The sequence below is a fragment of the Leptonychotes weddellii genome, chromosome 11, assembly GCF_054177405.1.
Source record: "Leptonychotes weddellii isolate Sample4059 chromosome 11, ASM5417740v2, whole genome shotgun sequence".
Taxonomy (NCBI): domain Eukaryota; kingdom Metazoa; phylum Chordata; class Mammalia; order Carnivora; family Phocidae; genus Leptonychotes; species Leptonychotes weddellii.
In genome coordinates, this window is record NC_138379.1 from 7123884 (window position 1) to 7145559 (window position 21676).

General features: G+C 61.8%; 6 protein-coding genes across 20 annotated transcripts; 1 reads left to right on the top strand and 5 right to left on the bottom strand.

Moving 5' to 3' along the window:
• Window positions 1–3401: 3401 nt before the first annotated feature.
• Window positions 3402–5756, top strand: PPP1R14B (protein phosphatase 1 regulatory inhibitor subunit 14B). Its single transcript, XM_031016924.2, is given in 6 exon segments — window positions 3402–3450; window positions 3453–3559; window positions 3561–3842; window positions 4957–5040; window positions 5355–5387; window positions 5483–5756. Coding segments are annotated over 6 exon segments (609 nt in total). The 5' UTR covers window positions 3402–3416; the 3' UTR covers window positions 5552–5756.
• Window positions 5757–6212: 456 nt separating this feature from the next.
• FKBP2 (FKBP prolyl isomerase 2) lies at window positions 6213–9018 on the bottom strand. Of its 4 annotated transcripts, none has more exons than XM_006746237.3 (6): window positions 8861–9018; window positions 7436–7604; window positions 6993–7105; window positions 6825–6871; window positions 6429–6464; window positions 6213–6338 (listed from the first exon to the last, which is right to left on the bottom strand). In XM_006746237.3, exons 2-6 carry the CDS (start codon window positions 7598–7600, stop codon window positions 6277–6279), a joined length of 423 nt encoding a protein of 140 aa, XP_006746300.1. In that variant the 5' UTR covers window positions 7601–7604; window positions 8861–9018; the 3' UTR covers window positions 6213–6276. The 4 variants fall into 4 exon arrangements, with proteins under 4 accessions (XP_006746300.1, XP_030872788.1, XP_030872787.1 ...); XM_031016928.2 differs by lacking the exon at window positions 8861–9018 and adding an exon at window positions 8458–8542; XM_031016927.2 differs by lacking the exon at window positions 8861–9018 and adding an exon at window positions 8331–8442.
• On the bottom strand, window positions 7915–8854 carry LOC115936584 (uncharacterized). Its single transcript, XM_031016926.2, has one exon. It carries the CDS (start codon window positions 8710–8712, stop codon window positions 7915–7917), a length of 798 nt encoding a protein of 265 aa, XP_030872786.1. The 5' UTR covers window positions 8713–8854.
• Window positions 9019–10851: 1833 nt separating the features above from the next.
• On the bottom strand, window positions 10852–14327 carry VEGFB (vascular endothelial growth factor B). Of its 4 annotated transcripts, none has more exons than XM_081797949.1 (7): window positions 14022–14327; window positions 13420–13480; window positions 12916–13112; window positions 12634–12707; window positions 12378–12413; window positions 11890–12024; window positions 10852–11302 (listed from the first exon to the last, which is right to left on the bottom strand). In XM_081797949.1, exons 1-7 carry the CDS (start codon window positions 14079–14081, stop codon window positions 11281–11283), a joined length of 585 nt encoding a protein of 194 aa, XP_081654075.1. In that variant the 5' UTR covers window positions 14082–14327; the 3' UTR covers window positions 10852–11280. The 4 variants fall into 4 exon arrangements, with proteins under 4 accessions (XP_081654075.1, XP_081654074.1, XP_006746299.1 ...); XM_081797948.1 differs by having other exon boundaries at window positions 11890–12125; window positions 14022–14326; XM_006746236.3 differs by having other exon boundaries at window positions 13420–13462; window positions 14022–14325.
• A 376-nt stretch (window positions 14328–14703) lies between these two features.
• DNAJC4 (DnaJ heat shock protein family (Hsp40) member C4) lies at window positions 14704–18638 on the bottom strand. 7 transcript variants are annotated; one of them, XM_081797943.1, is made up of 7 exons: window positions 18513–18638; window positions 17600–17692; window positions 16684–16777; window positions 16012–16196; window positions 15761–15925; window positions 14978–15064; window positions 14704–14884 (listed from the first exon to the last, which is right to left on the bottom strand). In XM_081797943.1, exons 1-7 carry the CDS (start codon window positions 18533–18535, stop codon window positions 14779–14781), a joined length of 753 nt encoding a protein of 250 aa, XP_081654069.1. In that variant the 5' UTR covers window positions 18536–18638; the 3' UTR covers window positions 14704–14778. The 7 variants fall into 7 exon arrangements, with proteins under 7 accessions (XP_081654069.1, XP_006746317.3, XP_081654067.1 ...); XM_006746254.3 differs by lacking the exon at window positions 18513–18638 and adding an exon at window positions 18232–18495 and having other exon boundaries at window positions 15761–15922; XM_081797941.1 differs by lacking the exon at window positions 18513–18638 and adding an exon at window positions 18232–18493.
• Window positions 18565–21619, bottom strand: NUDT22 (nudix hydrolase 22). Of its 3 annotated transcripts, none has more exons than XM_081797940.1 (6): window positions 21575–21619; window positions 20735–21232; window positions 20270–20368; window positions 19282–19379; window positions 19050–19143; window positions 18565–18733 (listed from the first exon to the last, which is right to left on the bottom strand). In XM_081797940.1, exons 2-6 carry the CDS (start codon window positions 21212–21214, stop codon window positions 18632–18634), a joined length of 873 nt encoding a protein of 290 aa, XP_081654066.1. In that variant the 5' UTR covers window positions 21215–21232; window positions 21575–21619; the 3' UTR covers window positions 18565–18631. The 3 variants fall into 3 exon arrangements, with proteins under 3 accessions (XP_081654066.1, XP_006746296.1, XP_030872804.1); XM_006746233.3 differs by having other exon boundaries at window positions 21515–21607; XM_031016944.2 differs by lacking the exon at window positions 20270–20368 and having other exon boundaries at window positions 21515–21608.
• Window positions 21620–21676: the final 57 nt, after the last annotated feature.

A 21676-nucleotide genomic window follows, 5' to 3' on the forward strand; every position in this document is an offset into this window, starting at 1 on the left:
CAGGGTGTAGAGTGGCGGCCTCTGCTCCCCCAGGCATGGGTTCAAGTCTACAGCAGAACCCAGCCCCTCCGTGCCTCAGTCACCTTGTCCAGAAGCTGGAGATTGCGGGGGCATGAAAGAAGCAAATGGGTACAAGATGACCCCTAGCTGCAGGCAGCTGGACATATGATGAGTGGCTAGCAGCCTGGGAGGCATCAGGGAGGAAGAGGAAAGGGCACAGATCCGCTCTGGGGCAGAGGGCCTGCCAGCCAATGCCAGGGCTAGCAGGCCAGAGCCAGGGTTCTAGGCCTTGGACAGGGATACTTCAGAGATATGCTGGGCAGCAGCTCCTTGGCAAACAGGATGGGAGCCTGTTTCCTGAGCCTGAGCCTCTCCCTGCCCCCCCCCCAAGGCCAGGGTAGCCCCTATTAAAGGGCTCCTTCCTCCTCGGACACTTTCTTCCAGGCTTGATAATGGTGATAGGGTTTCTTGACAAGCAGTAATGGTGGAAGGAAGGCAGCCTTTCCACCTCTACCCTCGATTAAGGGAGTGGTCTTGGCCCACGGGACCCTCCCACTCCAGGGCCTCTGCTTCAAAGAGGTGCTGAAAGCAGCCTTAGCTGCACTCTGGTGGAGAGGGGGCTGGGACCTCAGGTGGGGTGGAGCTGGGGAGCCACAGTCTGAGGCCTGCAAGATGAGGCGCGGTGGCGGCCGCATACTCCAGTCCCAGGAGGGTTTAGGCAGGAGAGCAAGGGCTGGGATGTAGGCCCTCAGCACCAAGCTCTCCGCCCCTAGCCACCGGAGCTTGGTAGAATCAGCTCCCTGGAAGAGGCTCAGAGCAGGTAAGCGACTTGCTCACGGCCTCCCAACGTGCTGGGCAGAGGGAGGATTTGAACCCAGTTCTTCCACTCTGAGGGTCTGTGCAGGGCAGCCCAGCCTCCCACAAGGCTGCAGGCCAGCATGATTATGCTCTCAGGGTGGGTGGCCATGGCAAGGGACCGAACAAGCAGAAGCAGTGGGGATGGAAAGTGGGAGTGTCAGGAAGAGGATCCCCAGCTCTTCCCCACCCTGTCCAGAGAACCCCCAGGAGTACCCCAAAATTTGGACATGACAGGAGGCCTTCACACTAGCCCTCAGTGCAGGAGGGATAGGAACGCCGTCACTTGGGCTCACAGCATCGAGGGCTGGGACCTGGATCTTTATGGCCTGTAGGCTCCATTCCCACAGCAAGCTATGGTGTATATATCTCCCCTCTTAACTATGAGCACCCCTAAGGCCTGAATCAACGCTGTGGTTAAGAGAGCAGACATGCCCTGGTGGGGTGAGGGGGGGTGTGGTAGGGAATTTGGACTCGGGTAAACTGCTCTTCCCACAGGCCAGGCTGGGAGCCAGGGGCCAGGCCAGGGATGGGGCTCCTGGTGGAAAGAATGGGTCCTGCCTTTTCTGCAAGAGCAAGGGTCAGCCCTCCACCAGCTCCCCAGGCTGGCTGACAGGAGGATAAGACCAAGAGAAGGGTGGGAAGGGAGGAGGCATGAGATGCACCCTGAGAGCCTGCCCCCAACCCAGGCCCCTCAGGGAGAAGCCCACCTTGCTGGTCCTGCAACACATACCATTCCCAGCCTCTGCATTCGTTGTCTCTTTCTCCCAGCTACAGGGTAAGCTCAAAGTGCTGGGTTTGAGTTTGGCCACAGCACCTGCTGTGTGACCTTGGGCTGGTCTCAGCCTGTCTCTGAACCGTGCCTGCTGCAGTGGGTTTCTCTGACATCCAGAGAGAAGGTGTCTGTGAGAGACTGGGGCAGAACGGCTCGCTGCCCCTCAGATGCTGAAACTCAGCCTGGGACTGCGGAGGGCGAGCCTGCCGTCCGTGGAAGCATCTCTGAGGGGCTAGACGCCCTTGTTGGGTGCTTTCTAGGGGCGGATGGGGGGGGTGAGTAGAGACTTTGTGTCAGGGGGTCTGGGTTCACAAGCTGACCTCTGTGGTACTGTCATTGACCCTTCCACGTATTTTCTCACTGAATCTTGGCCATGAGCTTCTGAGGAAACGCTAGGCACAGAGAAAGCCATTCAGTCTTTCATTCAGTCACGTGTTCAGTCAACAGTTACAAGTCTGACACTGGTGCTGGGAGTTCAGCAAGAATCGGGTCATCTGCTCCATACACGCGGGTCTGAAGCCCAGCCGGTCACTGCACGTTGGGCATCAGCAGTAAACAAGGGCCCCACGGAGCACACAGTCTAGAAGGGAGAGACAGAGATCCCATGAATGAGAGAGACCATTCAGAGATACGGAAGATCTCACGGGGTGCCGAAATGAGAAACACGGTCTGTCAGAGAGAGGTGGGCCAGGTAAGGCGCCTGTGAATGCTGAAGGACAGAAGGCGCTGCAAGGCAACGATCTGTGGGAGAGTGAATGAGGTGGCCTCAAGCTGGAGCCGACTGTGTGGAACCGACCCGAGGAACGCTTTTTATGGGTCAGCTGTTATTACCATTTTTATTATCGGGGGTACCGTCTCCCTCATTTCCCAGCTCTTTCCTTCTGAGTTCCCTCTTTGTACACATAGAGGTTGCGGGGAGTGGGGGGGCGGGTGGAGGCGCGGCTGGCCGCGCCCTGTCGAAGCCAGCCGAACGAGGGCGCCCCAAACAAGTTCTGCGCTTCCCCGCCCTGGCTCCGCTGAGAGGGAGGGGCGGCCAGGCCCGGCCAGACTCCGAGAACTACGTTTCCCATAATTCCGTTCCCCGCCGCCATCTTGGCCGGGGGGCGGTGGCAGCCTAGGGTTTAGCCCCTCGGGCCGTTGAGCCGGTTCCGCTCGCCCCTACCCTGGGCCTCCGCCGTGGGGGTTGCGTGTCCTCGCCGAGTAGGGCGTCCGGGGACCTGGGCAGCTCCTGTCCCCTTTCTCCACCCCTCCACCCTTGGGAGCCTGGTCCACGTGTCGGTCTACGCGGAGGAGGCTGCTTGCCCTCCTCTGGCCAAGGACCGGAGGACCCAGACCTGAGGGGCTCCCAAGTCTCCTCTCCAGACCCTCGTCCTGCACATATACTGCCCACTCCCCTCCATTCCCAGATGACCCCTGTTTTTGCATCAGTGAGGACAGAACACTAGGATCCCGGCAGGAGCCCAAATCCCGGTACTGGGCGCCTAGAACGCCTGGGTTGAGGCAGAAAGGTTAAAAGGGGTATCAAACAGCCAGGCCCAAACCCCTGACGACTAGACCCTCCCCTATCCCCTGCCCGGGGGCGGGGTGGGAGTGAGGGGCCTGCGGAGGGACTGGCCCTTTAAGGGGGTGTGGTCGGGGGGCGGGGGAAGCGAGCGAGACAGAGAAAGCGGCTTCGGCGGCGGCGGCGGCGGCGGCGGCGGCGCGGGCGGCGGCCGCGGGGGACAAAGGGCGGGCGGATCGGCGGGGGGGGGGCGGGGCGCGGCCAGGCCAGGCCCGGGGGCTCCGCATGCTGCAGCTGCCCCCGGGAGCCCCCGCCGCCGCCCTCGCCGCGGAGCCGCGCGGAGCCGAGCCCGCGAGCTAACCCGAGCCAGCGGCCCGGAGCCAGCCGGCGGGCGTCCCGGAGGTGGCGGCGCAGGGAGGGGCCCGACGCGCGCACGTGGCCCCGGCGGCCGCCATGGCGGACAGCGGCCCCGCGGGGGGCGCGGCGTTGGCGGCCCCGGCCCCCGGGCCGGGCAGTGGTGGCCCAGGGCCCCGCGTCTACTTTCAGAGCCCCCCTGGGGCTGCAGGCGAGGGCCCTGGCGGCGCGGACGACGAGGGCCCAGTGAGGCGCCAAGGGAAGGTCACGGTCAAGTACGACCGCAAGGAGCTACGGAAGCGCCTCAACCTAGAGGAGTGGATCCTGGAGCAGCTCACTCGCCTCTACGACTGCCAGGTGTGTCCCCTACTCTGCGCGCCGACACCCTAAAATCGTGCTCTAGTCGGGCTGCTTGGGAACCCCACCTTGCGCCTGCCTGTCACCCGGAGTCAGTGGGCGCTCCGCTTCCGCGCGCTCCCCTCCCTTTCTATACTCCCCGCCCCCAGTGTGTGCTCTTTCTTGTCTGACCTTAAGTCACTCCTGTCTTCTCTCTCGTGACGCCCTCATGTCACTACCCTGGTCAAGCTTGGGGTCTTGTAGAAGCCTCAAGGGATAGCCTGGGCCATGGGCAGGAGGCAGGAGGCTAGCCCGGGCTGGCGGTGGAAGGAGGTCTACCTGGGGCCTCCTAATCTAAACTGGTTAAAAGGCGCAAGTCTGGTGGGATTGTAAAGGGTCTGGGCTGTTCTAATGGGCCAGCCTGCAGCTCCATTTCGGTGTAGGGGCAGGCTAGCTGTCCTCTGGGTTCTCGTTCTCCACCCCATGACTCCTTCCTTGCTCAAATGGTGACTCAGGCCCCGGGGGGCAGGGTGGAGGAGTGGGCTTGCCCTGTGCTGCCTACCCTAGACCAGCCCTGGAATGCAGCTGGCTCCAGACTGGATAGACGCTTCCTGGGGGGGTGGGGGGCACCCCCTGGGGGCACCCCCTCCCTCAGCAAAGCATAGGCTCTTTGTTTCCCCCTAGCAGGCCTGGGTCCTTCCCACTGACCCCTCACCCTTTACTTCCTCCCCACTCCTGGGAAGCTGTGACAGGTGTTTGGGGGAGGGGGAGGGGCTGTGAGGAGTTGAGACAGCTGGCCCCACCTGTGCGCTGACTGGGGGAGGGGGGGGCCGGGAAGTTGGGGCAACACATCTGCAGGGTTCTCAGCCCAGGGTCCCCCAGCCCTAGCTGTCTGGCCCTGTCTGGCACCCACGGTGCCCAACTGGCAGGGACAGGAAGCTCCCCCCCCCTCACTGGGCATTTTGCCTTGGCACAGGCCTGATCTGTTTTCTTCCTCGGACAGCTGCCGCTGTCTGCTGGGTGAGGAAGGCTGGCTCATCCTGCGGTAGGGCAGGGGCCTCAGCCAGAGCCCCTCTCACACCCTCTCCCCCAACTCAGGCCCTTGTCTCTCCCTCCTCCTCCACCCCCACCCCAGGAAGAGGAGATCCCGGAGTTGGAGATTGATGTGGACGAACTCCTGGACATGGAGAGTGATGATACCCGGGCTGCCAGGGTCAAGGTGAGAGAGGGGCTGGGAGACAGCAGGGCCAGGTAGGGGGATCAGGGAGGAGAGGGCTGGAGGCACTGCCCCTTGGGTGAGCAAGGCTCTGGATTTAGGCCTTCTTTGGTTTTAGTCATTCAGCTCTGTGATGGTGAGCCTCGGCCTCCGCCTCCGTCAAATGGGGCTAATGGTGCTTGCCTAGCTGTTGAGTGGCTGTGGCATCGCCTGCACCTTGGGGTGGCCCCAGGCCCTTGGAAGTGGGTACAGGTGAACCCTAGGTCGCTGTTCCTTAGAACTCACAGCCATACTTACCCCTCCCCACACCCTCCTAGGAGCTGCTGGTTGACTGTTACAAACCCACTGAGGTAAGTAAGTGGTTTCCCCAGAGGCTGGCGTGAGAGGAGCCTGGGTGTCTGTCATCTTGGAGTCTGGTCTCCCTAATGTCCTCCCTTCTGTTCAGGCCTTCATCTCTGGCCTGCTGGACAAGATCCGGGGCATGCAGAAGCTGAGCACACCCCAGAAGAAGTAAGGGTCCTTGACCCAGGTGAACGGTGGCTCCCACAGGACAATCGCTGCCCCCCGACCTCGTAGCAACAGCAATACCGGGGGGCCCTGCGGCCAGGCCTGGTGCCGTGAGCAGGGCTCCCCGTGCCCCTGGTCCAGGGGCCTCTTCCCTGCCCCCTCAGTTTTCCATTTTTGGGGTTTTTTATTGTTATTAAACTGATGGGACTTTTTGTGTTTTTATATTGACTCTGCGGCGCGGCCCTTTAATAAAGCTAGGATATGCCTTTGGTGCAGCTTACAGGTTCAGCTGGTCTCTTTTAGGGTGGACACACTGCTCTAGAACTGCCATCAGCCCAGCTTCTTCCCAGGTGAGCGCAGGCCTTCCTGAGGGCCATGTAGCCATGGCGATAGCCCAGTGCTGCTCCCAGACCAAGAGCTGGAAGTGGCTGGGGGGCTGGAGGGCTGGGGGAAGTGGTGTTGCTGCTGGCAGGCCAGGGGCCACCATGCCACCTAGGGCCTGGCCATCGTGATCCCCATGTCACTGAGCCCACGCCCAAGGCTCTCTGCAGCCAAGAAAGAAGAGGGGTGGGTGGTGCCAAGGGAGAGCGTATACAGCCTGAAGCTGTGGGTTCTAAGTCTCTCGGGGCCCACAAACACACACAGGCTCACTTCATGGGCTTTAAGGGTTTTGTTTTTTTTAAACAGTCTGGTCCCTGATGGGGGCCTCTCCGCTGCCCCTTCCCAGTTTCGCTACAGTTCTGAACGTCGCTCAATTTTGAGCAGCTCCACCTCAAACACGAGGGTTGCACCACCTGCAGGGGAGAAGAGGGGACAGAATGAGAACCAGGACCACAGGGAGATGAGATGGGTGCAGGACCTGGGGGGACAGGAAGGTATATTACCTGGAATCTTTGGGGGAGCTCCCCGCTCTCCGTACCCTGTCAAAGATGCACAAAGAAACAGTGAGCTGTAGTCAGGCAAAGGGAGAGGTGTGCTGCAGACATCCAGGCTGAAGCCAGGCCTCTGCCCATCTCAACAAGAAAGCCAGAAATGGAGAAGGTGTAATGGAGACGGGAAGGGGCTACAAAAGGTCTGGTAGAGGGCAGAGGGTGGGCACCAGAATCAAGTGTCCCAGGGGTCTTGCCCTGTTCTCACTGCTGGACTTAGCTAGACTTGCAAGAGGCATGTGCTATAATGAATGGACGGGGTGGAAACCAATGCAGAGGCTGAACCAGCCTTCACCCTTCCCCAGACACACACCCAAACTCCCCTCTCCAGGCTTAGGAAGGGCCTCTTACCCAACTCTGATGGGATCACCAGCTTCCGTTTTTCTCCTTCACACATCCTGCAGGACAACACATGTTCAGCACATGGCAAGCACCCAGGCTCCCTGCCCCCCACCCCATCCCTGGGGCTTGCCTCCCACAGTCCACCTCCTCGACCACAGCCATGGCCCCCTGACTCACCCCAGCAGCCCCTGGTCCCAGCCCTTGATGACCTGGCCTGTGCCCAGGGAGAAGACAAAGGGCTGGTTCTGGGGCAGGCTGCTGTCAAATTCCGTCCCATCTTCCAGCTTCCCCTGTGGGACCATGCGAAGGCCAGTGAAGAGGAGGGTCCACTCTGACACACCTCCCCACCCAGCTGCTCTCCCCAAGCTGGCTCCCCATTGGCAGCCATAGCCCTAGAAGGGGACAGAGCCTTGGGCAGCTCATAGGACATTGTCACTGCTTGCTGGTGCCAACCTGGGGATCAGGCAGTGAACAGCAGGGTAGAACTATGGAAACTAGTGTAAAAGGGAGAGGGGACTTGCCCAAGGTCACCCACCTTGTAGGCTGAGGGATCGCACTTCCAAGTCCTCTCAGGTCCCCAGAAGCCCCACCCACCCCAAATGCTCCACTCCCTCACCCACCGTGTAGTGCATGTGCAGGACGTCCCCCTTGCGCGATTTGATGGGACAGTGGTCTACCCGCTTCTTGACCCCGATCTGCAGCTTCCGTTTGCCCTCGGCCCCCACAGCAGTGGCCAGGGCGCTCAGGCAGATGGACAGTACTGTCAGGACCCAGCTCAGCCTCATGTCTCTGCGGGGACAGACCCCAACCGACCGACCAACCGACCGGGGGGTAGGGCGGGGAAGGCATGGAATAGGGGCAGGTACCAGGAGAGTTCCACCCCCCACCGTACCTTGCCTGCCCCTAGGGATCCCCTTGTCCCGGGTCACCGCCCCCTCCCCCGGGCTCCGCGGCCACACTTACCAGTCCAGTGAGAAGGGGGCTTGCCCGAGGACCCCAGGAGCGGGGGGAGGGGGTCAGGGGAGGCCACAGCAGCCAGGGCCCCGCCCCTTTGCTCACCCCCAGCCCTTCCTTCCCTCCCGGTCCCCAGCTCCACTCTTCAATTCCCACCCGTCCCTTTACGCAAAGTCCAGACCCTATCTGGCTGCCCAGCAGTTGTCTCGACCGGGCGACCCCATTCACGCCACACCCAGTTGCCCCCCGCCCAGCACACCCACACTTCTGCGGCCGCTGCAGGGGGCCTGCCCCGAGGGACCCATACATCGCCGCTGGGTGGCTCCGGGGAGCCCCGATCCTCCGGAGGCACCCCCCAGGCCGCGCCTGTGCCTCCGCCCGGGGCGCCGCCCCAGCTCTGAGCCCTCGGGGGCCTGCGGGGTACCCAGACTGGCCCCGTGTCGGGTGGCCGCCGAGCCCGCTCCACCCATACCACCTCCCCTGGGGGAGTTCTCGGCCTACCGCGTCCCCAGGCCCGGCCCCCGCGGAGACCGCCCCCGCGTGGACGCCCCGGGCCATTACCTGGGCCTACCCCTTCGCTTGACTCCTTGACCCCACCCTTTAGAGGACGTAGTTCCGCCCCCTGCTCTGGAGCCCCGCCCTCAACAGAACCAGACCCCTCTTCCTGAACGGTAGCCACGCCACTCACCGGCTGAAGGCCCGCCCCCAGCGCCTGGGCTCCGTCCCCTTCGGTCTCCAAACCCGAGGCTCCGCCTTCCGCCTGTTCCAGCTCCTCCTCCAAGGACCAGGCTCCGCCCCCTACCTGTCCTGGCTCCGCCCCCAGCCCCGGAGCTCCGCCTTCTACCGGAACCAGCTCAGAGGTTCCACCCGTCTCTGTACCACGTCCCGCCCCGACTCCCAGGGCTCCGCCCCGTGAGGCGTGAGAACCCTCCCCCTGCGGCATCCCCAGACAGCTCCGACCCCAACCCCCAATTTCCTCCTAACCTATCCCTCGTTGACACTCGGAGCCCCGGCCCGCTTCTGCCCGGCCTGATCCAGCCTGCCCCCTTGGACCCCGGCTCCCCCCAGCCCGGGCTGTGGCCCCCGCTCACCTCCTCGCCGCGCCCCCGGAGTCAACCCCAGTCGCGCTGCCGCCTCTGCGCAGGCGCGCCACCGTCGCTACCAGGCCGGGCCACGCCGCCCGCCCTCATTGGACTGTGCGAAACCCGCTGCCACACGCCCGCTGGGGCGGCCTTTCCCCCCAGCCCCGCCCCCGCGCCACCACGTGACGACGCGCTACTTCCGGTGGCTGGGTAGTCGATAAGGTTAGGTGAAAGTGACTTCCTAAAGTGCCTTGGGCACTTCCGGTCGAGGTGAAATTAAGGTCAGGCGGACAGGGGTTCCCGGAGGGGGTGTTGAGACGCCATTTTATTTCATCCTCAGGCTCTCCCACAGCGTTCCCGTTTGTCCCTGGGCCTCTTCGGGATCCACAGTGTCCAGTTAGTTGCAGTGGAGAGAGCCTGGGCTTCAGACTTGCGTTTGAATTTGGGGTCTGCCGTTCATTGACTGGCAATGTGACCTTGAGCAAGTTCCTGGGCCTGGTAGGCTCTGGAGTCCCTGTACCGCGGGCTTGGCAACACCCACCTGGCAGGGCCACGGTGGGATTGCGGCCATGAGGTGCTCCCCCAGGCCCTGGCCCAGAGCTAATGCTCTCCCTTTGCTCCGCGCCGGCGTCCAGGCCTGCTTCTACCGGCGTCCAGGCCTGCCTCTACCCGCCGCACACTGACCACTGAGTCATGACGGCAGTGGTCTGGCTGGGCCGGTTCCCCCAACCAGGCTGGTATTTTCAGGTTCCCCAGCACCCAGCAGTGCCCAGTCAACATCTCTCAGCTGAAGTAATGAACTTGTAGTTGGGAGGCCACGAAACCTAAACTGAGTGTTACAGACGGCCAACTGGGGGTCACATCCCCAGGTCCATCAGCCTTTCTGAGCCTGTTTCCTCAATTGGAAAAGGAAGATAATCACCAGTGCTGACCTTAGTATTGAGGACTAAGCGAGGGGGTGCATATAAAGCACTGTGCGTGTCCAGCACTGAGTGGGCTGGGGAGGGGGCAGCTCTAGGGTCCCCAGCCCTCATCTGTCTCACTTCAGTTGAGCTATGGCATTTTCAGTGACAGCATAGCTGAGACAAATGATTTGAAATCGGAAATCACAGGAATTGTCTCTTCCGGTTTAACCCCACTCCTGCCTTGGGCCCAACAAGATCACTACCATGCCCTCCAATCTCCCACCTCAGAGGCCTCCATTAGGGTAGCCACTTTGGGTTAACCTCTGCCCCTGAATGTCCTGTCTCAGCAAGGTAAGCATTGGGTCCCCAGGGTTGGCCTTTGGTCTGCCCCTCACTCCCCACTGGAGGCTGCAGGCAGAAGGCTGGGCGCAGAGCTTAGGCTGGGTCAGACAAAAGTCAGAAGAGTCTCAAGCATGGGCTGGTGAGGGGAGCCCAAGGTGAAGGGAGGTGAAGGTGGAGAAAACTGTGTGCTTGGGGGTGAGGGGACCTATCTCCCAAACCAAGCCTTGGGTACTTCCCTTACACGGAGGCGGGGACAGGGCAGGGGCGTGCCTTCAGAGTTAAGCTAGAGGAAGTAGCTTACATATAGAGTGCTGCCCGCCACAGAAGATGGGTTTTTCTATCAAGTGAAGACATAGTGACTTTCCTGGAGCCCAAGGGCCGGGGCCATAGCGCTCATCCATTCCCTCCGTGTACACATGTGGAAGCTGAGGCTCAGAGAGGGGGCAGTGACAACCAAGATCATTCAGCAGATCTGGGTCCCACCTCAAGCTCACTGGCCACAGCAGGCCATCTCCTTCCAGAAAGGAGCCTTTGTGATGAGCAGGGGGGACAGGGCCTGGATGTGACAACAGGACTGTTAAGAAGACACAGTTCCGGCTCTGTCCGTGACCTGGTAGGGGACCTCGGGCCTTGTTTCCTCCACAGACACAATGAAGGAGTAAGACCAGCTTTGGCTCGAGGAGGCACTGTGACGCAGAATGCCTGAATCCCCCAGCCAGGACAGTGACAAACAGTGACACAGGCAGGGACAGCTCCTTCCATCTCTTTTATCAGGGTCGGGGGTTCACAGTTCTCACACCGAAGCCCAACTCCCAGTATGTGTGGAGGATCGGTGTCTTCTTAGGGAGGCGACAGAGAAGCCAGCTGTAAGACGCTCACTTGTACATGGTGGGTGAAAACGGAGATGGGACCCCTTCTCTCCCGGGTTAGTCCGCGACCCCTGGTGCTGCCTAACATCTCCTCGTCCAGCTGCCCACCCTGTTGGGTGGCAGCCTTGGAGAGACCCGGGACAGCTGGGAAGTCCTCTGAGAGGCCCAGGTCCTGGAGCAGCTTCTGCCCACGCGGAGATCTTGGGACTGGGCTTTTCTCAACATGTTGCCCTCTTGTCCCGCTCTGGGGCGGGGGGTGGGGGGGGCGCGGCCTGTGAGGCAAGTGGCCCTACTGAGTCTGAAAAGCAACGTGTCACCTTCGCAGCTTCCGGCACCTGAGGAAGGAAGGAAGGGGTCTGGTCATGTGGGCACGGCTCAGCCCGTGCTCCTCTAGATTCACCCCTTTGTTACCTTCTGTGAACCCCATTCTCTCCTACCACTCCTGGCCCACGTGATGCCACCCCATGGCCTCGCTGTGGAAGGGAGGAGGGGTGAGAAGCACCTTGGACAAGGGTGGACAAGGATTCCATGGTGTCCCTTGGCCTCTCACAGAGCCCCCAAGGTGGGACAGATGTCTCCCACAGGAGCCTTTAGGAAGGCCCAGAGCTTCACAAACTGGAGAGCCGTCTCTCTCATCTTGACTGCAGGCAGATGTTACCTTTGGGGCCTCTGTGACCTCTCAGGGACCCATGTCGGGTGCCCCTGACCTCAGCCCTTGACCTCCTCTGCGGGCATCATGTATCCTCAATCCCGACTCCCACATGAGAACGTGAACTCTGTTTACACTGATCCTGGTGGCTGCCTGGTAAATGTTTGTTCGGCACATTCGGCAGCTTCCCCTTCCCTGACAGGCTCACCCCGGACCCGCTCCCGGAGCCCCGAGGCCTTCCCAAACAGATGCCGCCCGCCCGCAGCTCCTCACCGGCAGGTGTCTGGGTTGAGCTCTAGGCCCCGCCCTTGGCAACGGAGGAAGCTGCGGCGTCGGCAGCGACAGCGACAGGTCCTGGGGTCAGGGCGCTGGCGGCGCTGGGTGCAGCGTGGGCAGAGGGGCCTGGGGCTGGAGTGGGATGGGTGATGTCAGCTGGGGAGGGTGCTCCGGGGGCAGGGTCCCAGCCCGGAACGGAGCGGGGCTGGGGGCGGTGGTGGGGAGTGGAAGCCCTAGGAGGAGAAGCAACATGTCTGGGGCGGGAAAGGAAAGTCTTCCCAGGAGCTGGGGTTGGGCCAGAGCGCACAGACTCGGGGAGCAGAGGAAAAGGGGACAGGGGGACACAGTGGGAGGAGAAAGAGGGGTCGGGACTGCAGCTTCCTGACACACTCACACCCCCACCCCCTCCGCCCCATCCACACGTTACATCCTGGCTGCTGGGCCTGGGCTCCAACCCCATTTCAGCAAGAGCCCAAGAGACTCACCTGTCCGGCTTCAGAGCACCCTCTCTCTTTTTTGGTCTGAAAAGTAAGAGAGACAGACAGACACAAGGAGGAGGAAGAGGATCAGAAAAGCCAAACCTCCTACTGTCTTACCCCAGATCCCAGGCCTACCCCAGTGCGAGTCTTGGCAATCTTGTCCCCACTGTGGTGTGCCACCATGCCCGGCGCCGCCCCCTGGCCCCCCGCCCCCGCTGGAGCCTGGTCTCTGTGAGCTCAGAAGCGGGGGTCTGGCTGGCACCTGCATTCACACTGGCTGTGTTCTTCCAGGGACATCTCGCCCAGCTGACTGCTCGGGTAACGGATCATGAGGATCTGTATTCCAGAGATGGAGGAGAGACAATGAGAGAGAGAGAGAGGGAGAGGCGGCGGGGGGGGGGGGGGCGGAGAATCTCCATGGGCTGGAGGGAGAACCGCTCGCCCACCAGCCAAGGCTCTGGCCACTGCCCCCACGCCCCCAGTCCCACCGCCCCCAGAGCCCCAGCATCCACGCCAGCTGGGCACACCCCACCTGCCCCGGCACCTGCATTCGGACTTGGTGCTGCCCGGTGGGCACGCACTCCAGGCCGTCGTCAGGGCAGCAGCCCCCGCAGCGCTGCACCGTCACGCAGCTGGGTACCAGTTGCTTGGCCACGGTGCCCATGAGCTCCACAGTCAGGGGCACCACCACTTCCCGGGGCTGGCAGGTGGCACGGGTATAGACATCTATCCATGACACCACTGGGGGCAGATGCACAAGGGTTAAGTCCCCCCTGGGTTTCCTGCAGCTCCTCCCTGGTTCCCCTGTCCCCTGTCCCCCCACAGCTGTTCTCCCTAATTCCTGTGTCGCAGCCACCCTCCACCAGCCGTCTCTCTGCCCTCACAACCTGCCTTCCCCTGCCCAGGAACCCAGGAACCCCACCGCCTCGATTTCCTCTTCTGCGAAATGGGCAGAATAAGAGTTCGAGTCTTGGAGAGTGGCTGGGATTACACAAGGTGACGGGCAAACCTCCTCAGTGTTGGTTAGCGCAGTTATTGTTACTATTACCTTTCTTCTGGTGGCCGAGGGCATCAGGCTGGGACACGGGGCCCTGTAGGAGAGAAGGGACCTGGACCCAAGGTGCATTCAAGGAAGGGCTCGACCTGTCGCTGTCCCCGGGTCTCTGCCCTGGCCGTCAAAAGGCTTCAACTCCTCTATGACATTTTTCCAGATTGCTCTGCTCCTGGGGTCACTCTAGCTTTACCTGTCCTCTCCTGGCCACGGGAGACCTGCCCCAGCCACGACAGTGGCGGCGTTGGTGGCGTCCAATCTCTAAGCCTGGGGGCCCGGCTGATTCGGACGCCGCAGGTCAGGAGGGGACACGGTGGGCGCCGAACCAAGTCCTGCGGGCACCAAGCGGCTCCGCCCCCGGCCAAACCCAGGGGACGGGGTGGGGCAGGGGAGTGGCCCGGGGCTGGGCTGGCGGGCTGGCGGGCTGGCGGGCAGACGCGGAGGGACTCCTCCCGGGGGATGCCCTGGCCGGATCCCCGCCACGCCCCGGTCCGCAGCCCGACCCCGCGGATCCCCGAGGCAGAGGCCGCTCCGCGACTCCCCACTTCCGCCAACCTTGAGAGAGGGCACGGCGGGCGGGATGTCGGGGACGCACGTACCTGGGCGGGGGCCAGCTGCAGGAGCGCGGCGAGCAGCAGGCGGCGGAGCAGGGGGCTCATGGTGCCCGCGGGGGCCGCGCGCCGGGGGCGCCTGCATCGCCCTAGCCCGGTGGCGCGGGGGGCGGCGGCAGCCAGAGCCCCATGGCGCGGGCCCGGGCGCGGCGGGCGGGGGCCGGGCGCGGGGGGCGGCTCCTCCGCGGCCCCCTCCCGAGCCCTGAGCGCAGGCAGCGCAGCGCAGCGCAGCAGCGGCGGCCGGAGGAGCCGGGCGGGCGGGCGGCCGGTGGCGGCGGGCGGCGGCGGCGGCGGGGACGGCGGGGGCGGCGGGGGCGGCGGGGGGCCGGGCCCGGGCTGGCGGGCGGGCGGCTCATGTGACCCAGACACGCGCTCCCCACCGGGCCGCGGGGCGGGGGAGGGGCGGGGGAAGGGGGGGCGAGGCTGCCGCCGGGGCCCGCCCCCTCCACACACACACACACACACACACACACACACACACCCACACCCACCCACCCACACACCCACACACACACACACACCCTCCCGCCGCAGCAGGGGAAAGGGGACGCGCCGCCCAGGGGGCCGGGCTCCCGGGTCGCCGCCGCCAGGACCCGGAGGGCGGGGTGCCGTCTCCCGGCGAGGCCCGGGAGGGGGCCGCTGGGCCTGAAGCAAGGAGCCGGACACGAGCTCTGAAAAGCACTTTATTGCACGCGTTTTGGGGAGTGGGAAGTCCCGCGGGGTAGCCCCCATCCAAGTGAGCCGCTCAGGGGCGGGTGCTTGTGTCCGGCGGCGGCACGACCCCCGGGCCTCCTGGGGGTGGCTGCAGCTGCTGCCTCTGCAGTTTCTCCTGGAGCCTGGCTCTGTTGGCCCTGCAGGAGACAGCACCTGGGTGGTCAGGACGGAGGATCCCGGAGGGTGGTGCCAGGACACTGAAGGGAGGGCAGGACGGAGCAGGGACAGACCTGGCCCGGGCCCGTGTGTCATTGTAGATGGCTGTGATGATCCGATCCTTTTCATCCATGAAGCTCCGGTGCATCTGCTCCAGCTTCCTGCAAGGGGGTTGCAATTAACTCTGATCCCTGCGGTCCCCCAAATCCAACCCATGCCATCCATGCCACTCTAGGGTCTCACAGCTTTACATCTGTGAGGACCTCTGCCTAACTGCCTGTCCTACGTGGGGAGAGGGGCCCAGAAGGGCCGGGGGGCTTATCCAGGGTCCACTGGTGACCCAGGTCCCTGGCTGCCCTGTCGAAGGTGGTGACAGCGGTTCTGAACATCAGGGTGTTCGTCCTCGCAGGAGACTAGAAAGGGTATAGATCTAACTCCATCGCTGAGCTAGGCAGGCTGCTAGCTGTGGGCACCAGCCCTTAGGTATCTTTGTCGTACAACCTCAGTATTCATGGCATGCATAAAAGGGTGGCAGGGAGACAGCTGGTTGCCCAACAAGTGAGGATGGTTGCTGGTGAGGCCCAGTTACAACATATTTCCTTCTTGTGCATGCTCTTGGTTGGCTCCAGCACCAGAGATTTACATTCAAATGCCAAAAAACCTGAAAATGACCTTAGCCTTTAGTGAGTGCAGAGCTGCCTTGGCCAAGTAAGATGATGCTCAGGAGGCCAATTTCATGCCATTCTTAGCTGGAGAGACACAGAAGTACAGGCCCCAGAGGTGGTGTGGATGTAAGCTGACCACACCGGGCTTCCCCCCCTCCGCCCATCACCCCGGCAGGGAAGGCAGGGAGGCACCTGAAGGCCACGTAGTGCAGGCCCATGCCCGCCAGCATGACCAGGAGGCAGTACCCCAGGACCCGCTGGTTGTGCTGCTGCCGCTGCTGCCTCGACTCTGGTCCCTGAGGCCTCACACCATGAAACTGGGCCCAGTACTGTGCACTGGGGGGCTCCCAGGAGCTGCTGGGAGGGAGGAGAAAGGAAGAGCGGGGATGAGGCTCCCCAGGAGACTCGGGGCGCGGGGCATGCCAGGGGCAGGATGGCTCTACCTGTGTGCCTGGTGAGCAGACCGGGCATAGGCTGCGGTTCCTGCAGACTTCGGAGGAGGTGCTGAGCAGAGCCCGAGATCATAGTTGCGGCGGCTGTGCTCTCGGCTGAGCACTCGGTATGCTTCGCTCAGCTCCACAAAGCGGCTGTGCAGGGCCGGATTCCCAGGGTCCCGGTCAGGGTGCAGCTGGGGTGGGGCAGGACTCCCTTCAGCTCTTTTTGCATGTCCCTTCACAGAACCCATCCCAACGACAGCCACCCACAAAGGCTCAAGTCATTCCCGGAGGCCCTGCCTGGACAGTACCCTCCCTCTCAGGGTGCCCACCCCTCTAGAAGGCCAGAGAGTCAGGAAGCACAGACTCCTGCCCCCTCCCCTTGTTCAAGCCCTCCCCACCTGCTGCCTGGCTCTCACTATATGCCCTGGTCCAGGCCTTCTCAAGAGCAGGCAGGTCAAAAGAACAACGTCCAGCCCGTCACACAGAACCCCTGGCTCCTGCCCCCAACCTTTCCTCCCAACTGGCCAGACCTCTGCCCTCGGGGCACCTCCCACTCTCTATACATGCTGAGGGAATGTGGCATCCACAGTGAGCCACTCAACTCCACTCCTGGGAATCTGAAATGTACCCTATCTGAATCAGACGGACCCCCCCCTCCCCACCTAGGATACCTGGTACCTCTTTGGACTTGGAGAAGAAAGCTCGTTTAACTTCTTCAGTGCTGGCACCAGGATGCACCCCTAACAGTTCATAGTAGTTCCTGGGGCCAGACCTGTGGAGAGAGGCCAGAAACTGCAGGGGCTACGGAAACACAGAGGATATTCCTCCCTTCCCCCTCCCAGAGCCCCTGGACCACACTCCTCAACTCAGAAACCAGGAGGGAAAGGAAAGAAAGAAAAGGAAAGGAGAAAGGAAGGAAGGGAGGGAGGGAGGAAGGAAGGAAGGAAGAAAGAGAAAGAAAGAAAAAGAGAAAGAAAGAAAGAAAGAAAGAAAGAAAGAAAGAAAGAAAGAAAGAAAGAAAGAAAAAGAAACCAGGAGGTGAGGAAGCTGAGGCTGGTGCCAAGGGAGATCCATCTCCAAATCATCCCTCCCTTTTTGAGCATTTCAGGTATGGTGCAAATCAGAACATCTCAATGTGTAGCCCTCAGACCCCTTGTGGCAGAAACACCCAGGAAGCTTGTTTAAAAAAAAAAAACAGATTCCTGAGCCCCAGTTCATTCCTACAGATCGGAATCTCCAGAACAGGGCCCAGGAATTTGCGTTTTTGTAAGCCACCCCCAGCCCCACCCACCCAGTGAGTTGCTCAGTGATGCTTGACGACCACCACAGTCGCGAAAAGAGCAGAGTTTGGCTCGGACTCAAATTCCACTTTTGCCACTGAACTCGCTGTATGATCTTGGGGGTCGTCCCTTAATCTTTGATCTTGTGTCCTCAGTCGTGAAGGTGAGGGTTACCTGAAACAAGCCTGTAAGGCACTTGACACAGAGTAGACAGATCACAACTATGGTACCTAGGTCCAGGCCTGGAGCCGGGCAGGCCCTCCTCAACAAAAACCCACTGAATGATGGGGGCCTGCCCCCGGCCCCCGACTCACCGCTGCCCGGTGGCCGCTGAGAAGAGCCGGATGGGAGGGCTGCGGCGCCAGAGCCCGCAGAGGCACAGGGACAGCATGGCGACAGGCAGGCGGCTGGTGAAAGGAGGCCACAAAGAGTTGTGCATTGGTACCAGGATGGGACCACACTTCAAGCACTCCGGGGCCAAAGGGAAGGGTCTGGCGCTGTTTACTTGCGAAGGGAAACTGAAGCAGCCTTGGGGAAGCCAGGGGCGGTGGGGCCTCCTTTACTCAGGACCAGACCCCAGTGTCCTGGACCTGTCCCTGCCTCTGACCAGGGCGTCCGGAGCCCTTCCCCACACTGCTCTCGGTGTCCGGGGACAAGAAGTCCCGGACGCCGGGACGCCGGGACCCCCTACCCACCCTGGGAGCTTGGAGGGGTGGGGGGCGGGCGAAGGAGGGGCTCGCCAAGCCCCGCCTCCGCTGCGCTCACGGATTCCGCGGCCGCCAAACGCCTGCGCCTATGCAGGCCCGCCCCCACGTCCTCATTGGCTTAGACACCCAGGCCACGCCCACCGAACCGGCGGGTCCGGAAGTGCGCCGAAGGCCACACCCCGCACACCCATTGGCTTTTGGCGCCTCAGGCCCACCCAACGAGGTCGAGGCCCGCGGACCTGCGGAAAGACTCCTGGCGCCCGTCCGCAAAGCGGGAGGGACGTTGCCTGCCCTCACTGAGGCTTTTGACCCAGCTTCCGTCGCTCTGTCCCGGGAACACGGCTGTTACTCTGCAGCGAGACATCTTTCATTAAGCAGCTTCCACCCCGTAGGAGGCCCGAACCCTCACCACATCCTGGTAAGGGGGCCTCGGTCCTCATCCCAGTTTGCAGAGGGGAAAACTGAGGCTGGGTTTTTGTTGTTGTTGTTTCCCAAGACACTCGTCCTGTCTCTCACCCACCCAGGTCTCTCCCAGCGGTCCATCTCTGTCTCACGGAAACAGCAGATGCCAATGGAATCCAAGAATAAAGTCCTTTATTGTCTTCCAAGTTGTGCAAGGGTTGAGGGCCCTAGGGCGACTCAGGTGGGACTTCCCTGGACTTGGTTGTAGAGGAAGATAGCGCCTTTAGCCGAGGGGCAGAGCTCAGCCCACATTTCGGTCTCCTGCAACCTCCATACCCTCTGTGGGGAGAAAGTAAGACCCCCAACATCCAGCCCTCAGGTCTCTTGAGGGAGCTGTACCCAGTGTTCCTGAGCCTCAGAACCCTCTGCACTTCACCGTCCCTAGGGAGACACGATAAGGAGGCTGAAGAGGTTCCTGGCCGTCTCTTGGACTGAGGGCATCCCCAAAGAGGCCTTGTGGCTCCGGAGGAGAGCTCTAAGAGATTTAGCAGCCCCATCTGACCCAGCCCCAGGGAGACAGACATGCATCACCCGGCCTATGCAAAGCCCAACACCAGCTCCTTGTCCAAGCAAGACACGCTTTGCCACTTCACACCTGTGTCTCCACGAAGATGATTCTGGTAGACTCGTGGGCCTCGGCTCCCCCACTCAAGTAGAACTTCTTCACCTGCTCGGAAGTCAGGCTGCACCTGCAAAAGGACAGGACAGTGGCTTGGCGAGCGCTCAGTCCCTGGAGGATCTTTGGGGAACCCCAGCTGCCTCAGCCATTCCCCTCAACCACCCACCTCTCCCAGGACCCAGGACCCTGTACCCCAGAGCTCACTCACTGGACGTAGAACTCGGCACTGGCGCGGCCGGCACTGGCCTCATTGCAGGCGATGCCCAATAGCAGTGGCTGGCTCAGGGCGCACAGTGGCACGTTCACCTGGGACAGGAGGTCCACCTGTCAGTGCCCACTGCCCACATGCCTGCCCCTCTCAGTGAAGAACATTATCCTTGTACAGCATTTTACTGTTTGTAGTTCAAGTGCCCAGAGTCACAAAATGTCAGATCTTAGGCATGTTCATATTACAGATGGGAAAGCAGAACCCAAGAGACCGAACAATTTGCCCAGGATCATCCAAGGGAAGTCTGTAGTAACTGGGACTCTCATTTACTCCTCTTTTCAACACACGGGGGAGGGGAGGGGAGTAGGCAAGACATTTATCATCGTTCCTCTTTTTTTTTTTAGTTTTTAAAAAAAATTTTTTTTTTAATGTTTTATTTATTTATTCATGAAAGTCAGAGAGAGAGAGAGACGCAGAGGCAGAGGGAGAAGTAGGCTCCCAAGGAGCAGGGAGCCCAATGCGGGACTCGATTCTAGGACCCCGGGACCATGACCTGAGCCGAAGGCAGACGCTTAACCATCTGAGCCACCCAGGCACCCTAAAAAATTTTTTTAAGGTTTTATTTATTTGAGAGAGAGAGAGCACAAGTGTGGGGGAGGGCCAGAGGGAGAAGCAGACTCCCTGATGAGCAGGGAGCCCAACACGGGGCTTGATCCCAGGACCCTAAGATCATGACTTGAGCCGAAGGCAGATGCTTAACCAACTGAGCCACCCAAGTGCCCCTATTGTTCCTATTTTAAAGAGGAAGAGCTTGAGGCACACAGATACGAGGGCTAGAATTCCATTCCACTTGGGCCTGACTGCAAAGCCAAGCTCTTCTCCCAGTGCCAGATGCCTGCAGACTCTCCTGCCAGCCCACACCTGGGGAATTCTGGCATGTTCTACCCCCTCCCTTCTTGCCCACCTGTCTGGGGCACCCTGCACTCACCTCATCACAGATCTCCTGGAGGACACTGGAGAAGAGTTCATGCACCACCAGCTCCCCAGGGAGGTCCTTGTGCAGGGGGCTGTCACCAGGGCACACGGCCTGGGAGAGGTCAGACTCAGCCCCTGTTCCCCATCTCTTCCCACCCTGCCTCCCCCCCCATTATTTGCTGGCCCTGAGGGCCTGGTTAGGCATAGAGTAAGAGTCTTGGTGATCCCCTGACCCAGGCCCGCCATTTCCAGATGGACAACCAGAGATCCAGCCAGTCCTCTCTTCCCCACCCCCCACCCCCCATCATCCCCTGGCTTCGCACAGGTCGGAAACAGGGGTCAATGGGGAGGCTGAGGTGCTGCCCTGGGCAGTCTTTCAGAGAAGCACCAGGTCACCACCCATCCCCCCCCCTTAAGGGATGAGGAAAACAAAGCTGAGCTGAGTCTTTGTGCCTTTGCACCCAGCCTGGCATCTCACCTGAGGCTCAGGGTGCCCACCAGGCACATCCACCAGCCCAGGTGCCTCGGCCACCTGCCGAGAGCGACGCAGGAAGACAAGGAAGTTATCTGCAGTGGTCAGTGTGGCGCCAACCCCCAGTGGGTCTGCCAGGTAGGCTTGCTTGTCACCCCAGTCAGCGGCCCCCTGCTGTTGCAGCCAGGAAGCCGAGCTGGCCCAGTTAGTGCCCAGGAAGTCTCGGTAGGAAGTCAGGCCCAGGCGCAGGAGCAGTTGTGGGCCCTGTGAGCCAGTGGGTGCCAAGATGGCTGAGTGCAGGCGGAACTTGGGGGCGTCAAAGAGCCAGGGCTGAGCCCGTAGCCGGCTCTCCCAGATGGCAGCGATGGCCTCGTCCCCTCCTGGCAGTGGGCGACGGTCGTGGTCTGGGCTCAGCTCAGCCCGCACCTGCTCCTCCCGAAGCCCACCTGGGGGGCACTGCAGCAGCAAGGACACTTCAGGGTCCATGATCTGGACAGGGCAGCTCTGGGGGAGGACACAGCCAGGCCTGTCACCCCGAGAGCCCCACAGTGACCCTTGGGCCCAGCAGCTGGCCCCCTCTGCCACAGACCTCCTTAGCGTACCCCCAGCCCTTCTCTACCCCCATGACCACTCCCTGGGCAATAGAGTGTCTTAGCCCAGCAAGAGCCCCGAGAGTCCGGCTGCCACACATCCCTGGGACTCCCGCGCATCTCTACCACCCGGGGGTCCTGAGTCCAGTCACCCCCTTTATGCCCATTTCTCCCAAACCAGGGTCCTGCCACCCACCCCTGGGGCGCCGGGACCCCTTGCAGGATCCGGAAGCTCACGCCTCCAGCCGGCACTCACCCGACTGCGCGGCCCGCAGGCTCCGCCCCTTTTCCCGAAGCGGAAGTGCCCGTCCCCTTCTTCCCCGGCTTCTCATTGGCCGGTCCCTGCGCCTCGGCCCGC

Coding starts and splice junctions, on each gene's coding strand:
- FKBP2 (XM_006746237.3), bottom strand. CDS start 7,600: ATGAGGCTGAGCTGGGTCCTGACAGTACTGTCCATCTGCCTGAGCGCC. Junction 7,106..7,435: donor TCCTGCACATGCACTACACG/GTGGGTGAGGGA, acceptor ATGGTCCCACAG/GGGAAGCTGGAAGATGGGAC. Junction 6,872..6,992: donor TGGGACCAGGGGCTGCTGGG/GTGAGTCAGGGG, acceptor GTTGTCCTGCAG/GATGTGTGAAGGAGAAAAAC.
- LOC115936584 (XM_031016926.2), bottom strand. CDS start 8,712: ATGCCGCAGGGGGAGGGTTCTCACGCCTCACGGGGCGGAGCCCTGGGA.
- VEGFB (XM_081797948.1), bottom strand. CDS start 14,081: ATGAGCCCCCTGCTCCGCCGCCTGCTGCTCGCCGCGCTCCTGCAGCTG. Junction 13,481..14,021: donor TGCAGCTGGCCCCCGCCCAG/GTACGTGCGTCC, acceptor CCTTGGGTCCAG/GTCCCTTCTCTCCTACAGGG. Junction 12,708..12,915: donor AGCACCAAGTCCGAATGCAG/GTGCCGGGGCAG, acceptor TCTGGAATACAG/ATCCTCATGATCCGTTACCC.
- DNAJC4 (XM_081797941.1), bottom strand. CDS start 18,356: ATGTCTCGCTGCAGAGTAACAGCCGTGTTCCCGGGACAGAGCGACGGA. Junction 16,197..16,683: donor TCTTCTCCAAGTCCAAAGAG/GTACCAGGTATC, acceptor GCCCCACCCCAG/CTGCACCCTGACCGGGACCC. Junction 14,885..14,977: donor GACACACGGGCCCGGGCCAG/GTCTGTCCCTGC, acceptor TGTCTCCTGCAG/GGCCAACAGAGCCAGGCTCC.
- NUDT22 (XM_081797940.1), bottom strand. CDS start 21,214: ATGGACCCTGAAGTGTCCTTGCTGCTGCAGTGCCCCCCAGGTGGGCTT. Junction 20,369..20,734: donor GTGGGCACCCTGAGCCTCAG/GTGAGATGCCAG, acceptor GACCTCTCCCAG/GCCGTGTGCCCTGGTGACAG. Junction 19,380..20,269: donor TCCAGGAGATCTGTGATGAG/GTGAGTGCAGGG, acceptor CTCCTGTCCCAG/GTGAACGTGCCACTGTGCGC.